This window comes from Centrocercus urophasianus, unplaced genomic scaffold (assembly GCF_019232065.1).
Source record: "Centrocercus urophasianus isolate 14NV4802_14NV808 unplaced genomic scaffold, USGS_Curo_1.0 seq_26, whole genome shotgun sequence".
In the NCBI taxonomy this organism is placed as follows: Eukaryota; Metazoa; Chordata; class Aves; order Galliformes; family Phasianidae; genus Centrocercus; species Centrocercus urophasianus.
In genome coordinates this window covers 15,424,210-15,434,369 of record NW_024884822.1, presented here as the reverse complement: position 1 = coordinate 15,434,369, position 10,160 = coordinate 15,424,210, and the positions used below count along the sequence as shown (strand labels likewise).

Below are 10,160 nucleotides of genomic sequence, written 5' to 3'. Positions count from 1 at the left end.
AAAAGTGCTTTTTTGTTGTTGTTGTTGTTGTTGTCATCGTTGTTCTTTTACTATTAATCTACAAAACCCCGCGGGGGCATAATCTATCCATAGGACTGGACAAGTAGTTCGTACCATGGTACACATGGGGCTGACACGTCAGGGACTCAGAACACCGCATGCAGCAGTGCTGTGGGGCAGGGGGGAGGGAGGGGCTCCCTCCTGGGCCTGGGGGCAATTGGGGGGCGCCGGGGGGGGGGTCCCAGCTACCACAGTGTCTGCTGGCAACGGGCAGCCCAGCACTGCCCTCTGCACACAGCTTTGAGAAGAAAGGAACAAACCGACTCCCAGGCTGGAACTAAAACCCCACAGACTGTCCACCGGAGCGCTGTAAAGCATCTTTGTGTTGCATATGGGAGAAAAATAGAGGGGAAAAGTATAGGGGGGAAAAAATTATTTGGTCCACATAGGTCCGTGCTCACCCTCACCAATAGCCTCCTGCAGCTGCACCATGGGTATGATGCTCTGTTCACACAGCCCTTATGATCCGCCTGGCAAAACAAAAGCTCCCCAATTTGGGAACAACAGAGCCCTGCAAGCACAGAGGAGCCCCTCACTGAAACCGCCTTAGGATCAGCAGAGATAATCTGTGCACACTGACATCATTTCCCACAGCGGACTCAAACTCAGGAGCTCTGGAGCCTGGATGATGCTACACAGGTCTGAGACAAGCTGCCCATTCCAGCCAGCTCCATATCTGTATGTTTCACTCTTTCTGTGCTGTCTGACATTGAATAATTTCTCTGAGCACCTCAATGCTCGTTCCTCCCCCTGCAGCGGTGCCACTCCGCACCCACAACAGCCCCTAGGACACTCCATGCAGTTCATTTCCAGTTCTCTGGAATGCACACAGCTGCTGACCCAGAGACCCATTCCCTTCCAGTCAGAGCATTAAGCACGTCTCATCAGGCCAATCATCTCCAGCATTTGCTTCCATACCAGATGGGAGCCTGCTGTGCCTGCCCCGCCACCAGCATGGGCTGAGCCCATGGCCCCCACACAGCCTGGGGGCACAGCAGGGGTGAGGGACAATGGAGAGACAGCACCAGAACCACATGGAACACAGCAACAGAGAGCCCTGTCCTTGTCTGCTGGGAAATGCATTCATGGTGCCTCAGAAAGGGGAAGGGAGAAAGAGCCAGAGCCAGGGGGTTCTGCTGCAGCCCTCAGAGACTGCAAAGAGCCGACCATCCACTGCAGCTGACAGTGCTCTTTCCTGAGAAACTGCAGTGATCAGGAGGGAGCCAATCTGCCAGCAATGTATTCTGATATATATACACATATATATACACGGAGATGTATATACACACATATATATCTATGCACACCCACACCCAGGCGCTGAAGGCAATGCTGTCCTGGCACAGTGCTCCCAAAAGCCCTGCTGCCCCCAGGCACGGAGCTGCACACCCCCGGAGAGCAAAGCAGCGTGCACTGCCGGCCCTGCGTGCCCTTAAGGTACTCTGCTTGTGTAAGACTCAGAGTTGACAAAGAAAAACATTTGTCATTGTGCTTCCACAACTGGAAAAATATCATTACCCTACGACTATAAATGATTAAGGTGAGATAGGCAAATTAGGCAGTTCTATAGAGATGGATTGGTTTTTTTGTGACCTAACACGTAATTACTATCGGGAATTATTTCCGTATCACTGCGGATCCCACTGTAACAGCAATGGGAATCGTCCCACCTATAGGTGGTACTTCCGCAGCAGTTCCGACTGCCAGGGATGCTTTCTTTCTGGAAACCTGTCTGGGATTTTGATCTTGAGGAAATCCTGGATGCACTTCTCCAGCTCCTCCTCGATGGAGAGCTTCTCCTTCACTGCCTTCTTCTTGCCGGCGGTGGACTCGCGGGAGCCCGAGGTGAGCGTCCGCAGCAGGTCGCTCTTGCGCCGGCTCTCGGAGTGCTGCAGCAGCAGCACGGGGCCCTTCTTGGCCGGGCGGTCCAGTGTCTGGATGTTGGGCTGTCGCGTGACGGGGCCGCAGATGACGGTTTCCTGCGGGGAGCTGCCCTCCGACTGGCTGTCACAGCTGGACGTCGACAGCTCGTTGCAGGACGTGCCGCTCTCACCCTCCTTCTCGCCTTTGCCGTTCTTGCAGCAGCAGTCGCAGTGAGACGAGGCCCAGCGGGACGGCTCACCTGGAGGGAGAGAGCGTGGTTAGAGCCTGCAGCAGCTCCCTGAGCCCACGGTTCCCCTGGAGCGGAGCCCTCGGAGCCATCAGTGCCACAGTTCCCGTGGCCACCCACTGATGGCGCTGCCCCGTGCCCTGGGCACATTTGGGATGCTCAGCAGAAATGGATTTGCTGACGGTGCAGGGAGGTGGTTAAGCAGCTCCATGAAAACTGAATTTTCCCGGGGCTGACGGCTGCAGTGACAGAGGCCCTGTGCACAGTCCTGTTCACTGCACTCCTTGCATGCACTGCCTGGAGCCACGTGTGTGTCCAGTGGCACAGAGCACTAGCACAGTGCGGTGGTCTGATGGGAACAAAGCATGCAGGGAATGCCACTGCCTGCCCAGGGCACTGCTCACTGTCACTGCAGCCTGTGCTCACTGCAGCTTCGTGCTTTCATTGGATCCAACGGAACTACTTGTTATTTCTGAAAGTAACAAATCAAAGCCATAATGCTGAATTGGAGGCTGCATCACTGACATCCATCCTGCAGCAGAAAGGATAAACAGGGACCTCTCCAAAGGCCTCGACTCGGCATCACAGAATCACAGAACCATAAAGACTGGAAAAAATCTCCAAGATCACCAAACCCAACCCCAACACATCCCTGTCACACCCTCTGAATCATGTCCCTAAATAGAATCCCAGAATCATCAAATTGGAGGTCTGGGAAGCAAAGCGCAGCTCTGGGGCACTCTGCCCTCAGGCCATTCCTTTTGCAGCCCAAGCACAATGCACATCATGGGTATAAATGGGGAAAGAAACAAACAGCTGAAAGCCTCCTCCTGTCTGCTTCTTGCTCAACAGTGGAGGAGTCTCCCAGTCTGTGTCCCTGTGCCTGAACTGAATTCAAGGCTTGCTTCAAGACCTGCTCTTTGTCTTGTCTGATGAAAGTCAATAATGGCCAAACTGAAATTTCTCATCATTTGCTTGGCAGTGACAGAGGCATAGAACCTTCCACCATGCAGCCCCTGTGCCCACGTCTCATCCCACACAGGGCAGCCCTGCCACCCCCAGTGCTCCCGAGCAGAGGCACACGCCAGATGCCCCATGCACAGGGCAGTGCAGGGCAGTGCTGGCCCCCCTGCAGCCCCCGTCCTCGCAGAGATGTGCACACTGCACCGGTGTGACCGCGCACCTCGGTAATTACCGTCTGCCTGCTCAGTGATGCTGGGAAAAAGGGGCTCATTAATCCCAGCCCGGCTCTGCTGCCTCTCTCCCTGATCTTAGAACATTTCTCTCCTACTGCCTTAAGTATAATTACTATTAGAAGGTTCTGAAGCAGCAGCAAAGCCTCTGATGTGTAAGCGACACACAAGTATCCGTCGCATGCTTCTCCTCTCCCTCTTAGAGCAAATGCACTGTGAGCTGGGAATGGGAAACCTGAGCTGCTGCATGCAGCAACCCCATGGACACGGAGCACTCATGGTCTGAGATGTGCACGGGGCCTTCAGACTGAAAGCAGTGAAAATGTGTGGGTTTCCTGCTGATTTTTGTTGTTGTTAGAAATGGTGCACAGACACCAATTCCAGCACCGCGCAGCCCATGGCAGACACAGAGCTGGAATTCTGCAACCTGAGTGTGGGACACGTGGCCCCATGGTGCTCCTCCTGCTCCTGTCCCCCAGCACAGCCATACTGCTCTGGGAGTGCTGCCATGCTCCAACTCCACCCCGCAGCGTGGCTGCAGCACAGGGGGCACCTGCTGCCCACCTGTGTGGGCTCCGAGAAGCGCGATTTGTGCCAGCTCACCAAAACATCAATTATTCAGGTGCGAGTGCCACCAGTCCCCAAGGGACCCCACAGCAGTGTGGTGTGAACACACAGACAGTGCCAGGGCCACATCTCCACTTGGCCCAGCAAGAGCAGGAGCCCCTGAGCCAGCCTTGAGCCCACGGTTCCCAGTGAGCAGGGCTGACAGGATGGGCTCTCCATGGGTGAGTCCTTGCCACTGGCACTGCCTCCTGGAGCTGCAGTATTCCAAAAGCAGACGGTGACTTTGATGACATTTGCACTGGGAAAGCACTCAGCTCTTCACCACCTCCCTTCTTTTTGACGTCTATCTTATAGCACTAGTTTTAATACCACACTACGTACAGTCAATTTTCTTTTTTGTTTCAGATCTATAAAACTCATAATGTTGTGATATTTTGGAAGGAAGCTGCCACAGATTACTAAGATCACCAAGGCCAGACTCTAGCCTACCCCCACCATGACACCAAGCCACTCAATAGAACTTCAGCCCAGCGCCTCACATCTCACTCCTTCCCCTCCCAGCTCCAGGGCTGAGGCACTGGAAACTACCGCACATTATTTGGCAGGTAAATAAAGCCTGGATGGCCCAGGCCTTCAGACAGGCAATGGTGGCCCAGTGACAATTTGATGTAAATCACTCATCCTCACACACAGTGCCTCAAATGGGTTCTGCATCCGTGCATGAATTAAAGGTGTTGTGATTGATGAGAGACTGAGGTCTAATCGGTGTTTTAATAAATACGTTCTGAGTTGGTAAGCTAGCCAGATCAGTGGAAAATACCTCTGTCCAAATAAAATCACCAAGGTAAAGCTCAGGAACAACGACAAATGCTATGCAGTGATTGGCTCTGGTACCAGCACTGGCAGCAGGATGGATGCGCGGCAGATTCATGTGCATTTTGGACCAAGGACCCTTCAAACAGACCAGGGGAGGCCCCAGCAGTGACAGCACTGCTCTGAATGTGCTCATCTGCGCTCTGGCCGGCACAGTCCGAGCTGTCTTCTCTCCCCCACATCCTGCTCACTGCCAAACTCACCGCTGGGCTTTGAGCTGCTCTCCACATAGATGCCTGGCTCCTTCCCAATCCACTTTGATGCTTTTGAAGTTCTGTCTGTAATGTGCTTTTACCATATACGTTTTCTGACGTGGTGTAAAAGCAGCAACTTTTGCTGAGGTCCCTGAGTGGGGCCTAACCATGTGCAGGATGACACAGCCCCAGCCTGTGCATGCACATCAGCCTCCCAGCATGCTGCCATTTATCAGTGCTCCCATGGTCGTGGAAGCACAGTACCGTTCAGGTTGGAACAGACCCCTCAGACCACCAGCCCAGCCCACCTCACCATGCCCTCCAGCCACGTCCCCCTGTGCACATCCCCACGTTATGGATGCCTCAGCACGGTGACCTCCCACTCCCTGTACAGCTGTGCCACTGCTGATCACTCTTTTGGAGAAAACATTGCCCCTAACATCCAGCTCAAACCTCCTGTTCCCTATAACACTGTGCTTGAAATGCAGTCCCTTTCCTTTCCAAATACTGCAAGTGGAAACAATATCTGGCCAGTAGGACTGCGGCATTAATCTTCCTCCAAGAGAATTACAGTGAAATGAAAAAATGGTGCAGAAGTTTTCTTCCACCAACAGCATTTACTCTTCCTGCCCTCTCTCAAACATTTCCACCTTGTTTAAGTTGGGTGCGCCAGGAATCAGAAGCTGCCATTACAACATCTTCCCTTACATCCAGCCCTGCCTCCACCCGTGTAAGACTGCTCTGTATCTTTATTACTATGGTTTTAATATTTTATCTTAATGCAATCCTGTTGCTTAAAATTTATACTCGAGTTCTGGAGAGTGAAGCTGGAATAAAGGAGCAGGGGCTGCCCTGCCCCAGGGTACGGAGGCGGAGCATCCAGCAGGATGCAGACCCCCAGGTCAGAGCCCAGCGATGCAGTGCAGGTGGAAGGTGGATGGAATCCTCAGACATTCAGCGCCGACGTGCTCCTGCTATCTATTGAGAAAGGAGTTAAAATCCTCCATTAATTAAAACAGAGGTAAAACCATCCAGGCTAACCAATCAGAAACAACATCCCTCTCAGTGCCCTAATTTTAGAATTACCCACACGAGCATTGCTCCAGACTCCCTGAGTGCATAATGCAAACATTCAGAGCCGGCTCAGTGCCACAAGGCACCACGGCCCCACTGCGGGCACTGCCTGCCCTGAGCTGCTGCAAAACACCAAGAGGTGCACACGTATAAATACATGCATGTGCACACATGCAGGTGGAAACTCACTCCCATGTTTTCCTTTGTTTTGCCCTTCACCATTTACATTTGATCTTGAGCCCCTTCTAGAACCTGTTTAATTAGCAAAGACAAAGCACACGGGTGTCCTGCTTCTGGAAGACTTATGCTGCAAATTGCCAACAGATGGTCATGATAACATGGGAGCCACAGTTTCTGAATTTTTAAAAATTAGGACTCATAACAGATAAATGCTCTAGAGGTATGAAGGCATCATGTCAATCTGTGTTGTTCCAATTAATTGCAATCAATTGCTAATTGAGAGCTATTTTAAGACTCGTCATTACTTTGAACATAATGTGGAATGATCTGTGTGGATCCCTTCACCTCCTGCAGGTGCTATCAGTGCAGAGAGCTCTCAGGACGCATAAGCAGAGCAGCCCAGCAGTCTGCCTGCTGGCGACCCTCTGCTTCATGGGCAGAAACGGCCAAATGTGCAGCTGTGGATTCCAAACTTTCAGGGATGGGGCACCTCAGTCTCTTGTTGGATTTCTGCTTGTAAAGCTTTCCAAAGTGGCAGCTCTGATGTTACTGAACAAATATATCTGCCTCCTCTTTGGGTTTCCAATGGCACCAACATCTCTTTGGGCAGCTGGACCAACATCTCCAAGGACACCCAAGCAGTAATAGTGGCACAGTGCTAAAGGCAGGAGGGGAAGAGGAGCCCATTTTTTTTGTTACAGTATGGGAAAGGGTTGTCCAAAGACGCATCGCAGATTCTAAAGAGAAATTAGGGATTTCTCTTTGCTTTTGCAGACAGAAAAAATACCAAAATAAGCCCACACTTGGATGATGTGTTGGCAATGGCAGCACTCATACAGGGCCCAGCAGCCACCAGGTGCCAGAAGGACACAGCAGGAATGGCATGGCTGTGAGCAATGGGTTTGCTCAGTGGTGTGCTATGAACCATGGAATCATAGGATCATATCATAGAAGCATCATGAAATGGCTGGGTTGAAAGGGGACCTTACAGCTCTCCCAGCCCCACCTCTGCCGTGGGCTGGCTGCCCCCCAGCTCAGGCTGCACTGCTCCCCATCCATGGCCTTGGGCACCTCCAGCTCTGGGCAGCACTGCCAGGGCCTGACCACCTTCTGAATAAAGAATTTCCTCCTAACATCTGACCTAAATCTCCCTTCTTTCAGTTCAAAGCCATTTCCCCTTGTCCTATCACTACCTGTGTGTAAAGAATCACCCTTTCTTTTCCTTGTAGGCTGCCTTTAGGCACTGAATGCGAAGACAAAACAAAGTCCACAGTGCTATTTACACGGCTGTGCATGCGCCAGTGCTGCACCACAAGGATGTGTCCCCAAATGGCTTTTCTGGTCACCAGGAACCAGTGCAGCAAGAGGACAGCTGAGTGCAGAGCTGCCAGCAGGGTCTGCAGGGTGCTCCCCACCCATGGAGTGCTCAGCATCACAGAGAGCTCTGCATGGTGCAGCACAGCAGGTGCAATGCATGACTCATGTTCTTTGCTGGTGCACTGCATTTCCAACAGCACTGAAGCAAGCTCCATTTTTCAAAAATGGCATTCTCAGACTGGCACTGCTCTCAGACTGGCACTGCATGGCTCTGGCACAGCAGCAACTGATCACCTGCTGCTGCCACCCCAAGCTGGCCCCACTGCTCCAAGGCCCCACTGCTCCACGGCCGCACTGCTCAGCCCTGGCTAACATGATGGCTACATGGCCATCAGGGCACATGGAGGTGGCCCTTTCAGGGCTGCTGCTCATTAGTTATCTGGAGCCCAACTCTGAGAAGCAGCTCTCTGAGGCAGCTGCACTGAATAAAGGGGGAGTGCAGCCCTCAGCACCCGGAGCTGATACTGTACTTCCGGAGGATGGGAGAGCCCTGTCCAGAGGGGCACACTTGGTTTTTATGAGCTATTCAAGGCACTCTCTCTGGAAGCTTTTATATTTTCTTTTCCTGTCTGAACCTCATAAAACAGCCTTCTGCTCTGTAGAGATAAATGTGGTTTATATGAGAGAAGCGTTCCCAGCCACTGTGGGTTTTGCCTTAAACCCTGTATCTCGCAGTTTAATCTTGCTGTGGGTTAGCTTGGTTTATTTACTGTCCTATAAGTGGAGAATTGAACTTTAGGAAATGAATGGCGTGGTTTATCCATTTTAGCATCTAGAGCAAGGCACTTTCGCATTAAATGAGTGCATGCAGCGGGATGCCCTCCAGACACAGCTTGGAACAGCCCAGCACTTTGCTCACAGCGTTGCCAGCAGAAGCACCAGGCTGCTGCAGGCACCCACACCCTGCACTCCAACAAGGGCACTCCGTGGGCCAGCACAGTGCTGAGCAGGTCACCGTGCCCCGTGGCGCAGCAAAACCCTGCTTCCGTATCCAGCCTCTGCTCTGCATTTGCAGGAAAAAATAGGGTTATTTTTGTTCTTTCGCTGCAGAATCAAATAGATTATTAGAAATTTTCTTCAATGTGTTTCTAGTAGAGGATGAAAAAGCTCTTTAGGGATTGTTTAGCGGCTCCTATTGAACTCTATAGGGTTTTAGTGTCATTTAAGGAGTGCCTGCTGCTACCTGCATTATTAAACCCCATATAACTCCTTCATAAGAAAGTAGAAAATCTCAGCGATTATAAACCCAGCATCTCTGCAGATGAAAAATGTTCTCACAAGAAATCTCAGAGCATTACAGATGTATTCAAAATAATGACACCAGAAGGACTTTCTACAAGCCATAATGTGGAAAGCATCAAACACGGAAAAATGGGACTAAGTGTCCTTTGACCCAGAGGAAATGTTGGAAATGGAGCTCTCAGATCCATCACGGCCTGATCCTATCCTTGTGAGGATAATGTGAGCACTGCTGCTGACTGAAGGACCTCAGAGGAGCACAGGGCTCAGCTGCAGCTCGGCGTGCACACATTGCTTCCTCAGAAGTCACTGCACTTCTTCACTGCCTGGAAGCCAGCAGAGCCCGTCTCAAGGCAGGCTGAGCTGGGGAAAAACACAACTCTGGATGGCAGCGCTGCAGGGACAGCCCAGCCATGGGTCTGCAGCAGCACTGTGCTGCCCAGAGCAGGTCAGAGCAGGGCTGTGCCTCCAGGCTCTGCTTAGAGAGTCAAAGTGTCACAGAACGGCTTGGGTTGGAAGGGATCTCAAAGATCAACTAGTTCCAACCCCTCATCTGTTGCTGCAGCCCAGGACACAGCTGGCTGTCTGAGCTGTGAGGGCACAGTGCTGGCTCATGGCAGAGTGCCACCCACCAGTAAGGCAGCACGGCAAGGCAGCAAAAGGAACAGAGCGCTGCCAGCCAGGAGCTCACACACGCTCTGCCTTCTCACAGCTCTCTCACTGCATCCTAAAGCCATAAAATAAGCACCAAAGTAATTTACTTCTGCTTCAGAGCCCCTTTACAGAGTCAAAATGATTGATGGGGCCCCAGCGCACATGACCGACAGCTCCGTGATATTTAACTGCAGTAAAAAATAGTGCACAAACGATGTGTCACGGAGCCGCTTTTGGCCTACAAACACATTAAGGTAACTCTGCGTACATTGCAACTGCTCAAATATTAATCATTGAATAATTTAGGCCGTGAATTTATTTGTTTAAAGAAATACTTCAGCAGATATATCCATCCACCTTAGTGCAAATCCATATTTATGATACGGTTATTGGTCTAACGTGTTTTCCAATATCCTTATTTCGGGATGTTTACTGTAAGAGTCAAACCCAGCACTGGGGGTGCACCCACCTCTTGGGGCCCCGCTCCCCCAGCTCTGTGCCAGGTGCTGCTCACCCCCCTGTCCCACACAGGCACTGCACTCACCCTGGCAGCCCCACACCCAGAGCTGTCCCCAGCACAAGGAGCCCAGCAGAGCCAGGGGGGGGGGGGGGGGGGGGGGGGGGGGGGGGGGGGGGGGG

The 10,160-nt window shown here is 52.0% G+C and overlaps 1 protein-coding gene across 2 annotated transcripts in view; it reads right to left on the bottom strand.

Annotated features, from left to right (window-relative positions):
• Positions 1 to 217: 217 nt before the first annotated feature.
• The window catches only part of KCTD16 (potassium channel tetramerization domain containing 16), a 37,736-nt gene continuing 27,793 nt past the window's right edge, over positions 218 to 10,160 (bottom strand). For both annotated transcript variants that reach the window (XM_042826368.1, XM_042826369.1), the window contains one exon: positions 218 to 2,182. In XM_042826368.1, the coding sequence (XP_042682302.1) occupies positions 1,731 to 2,182 (452 nt within the window). In that variant the 3' untranslated portion in view covers positions 218 to 1,730. The remainder of the gene's footprint in view (positions 2,183 to 10,160) is intronic.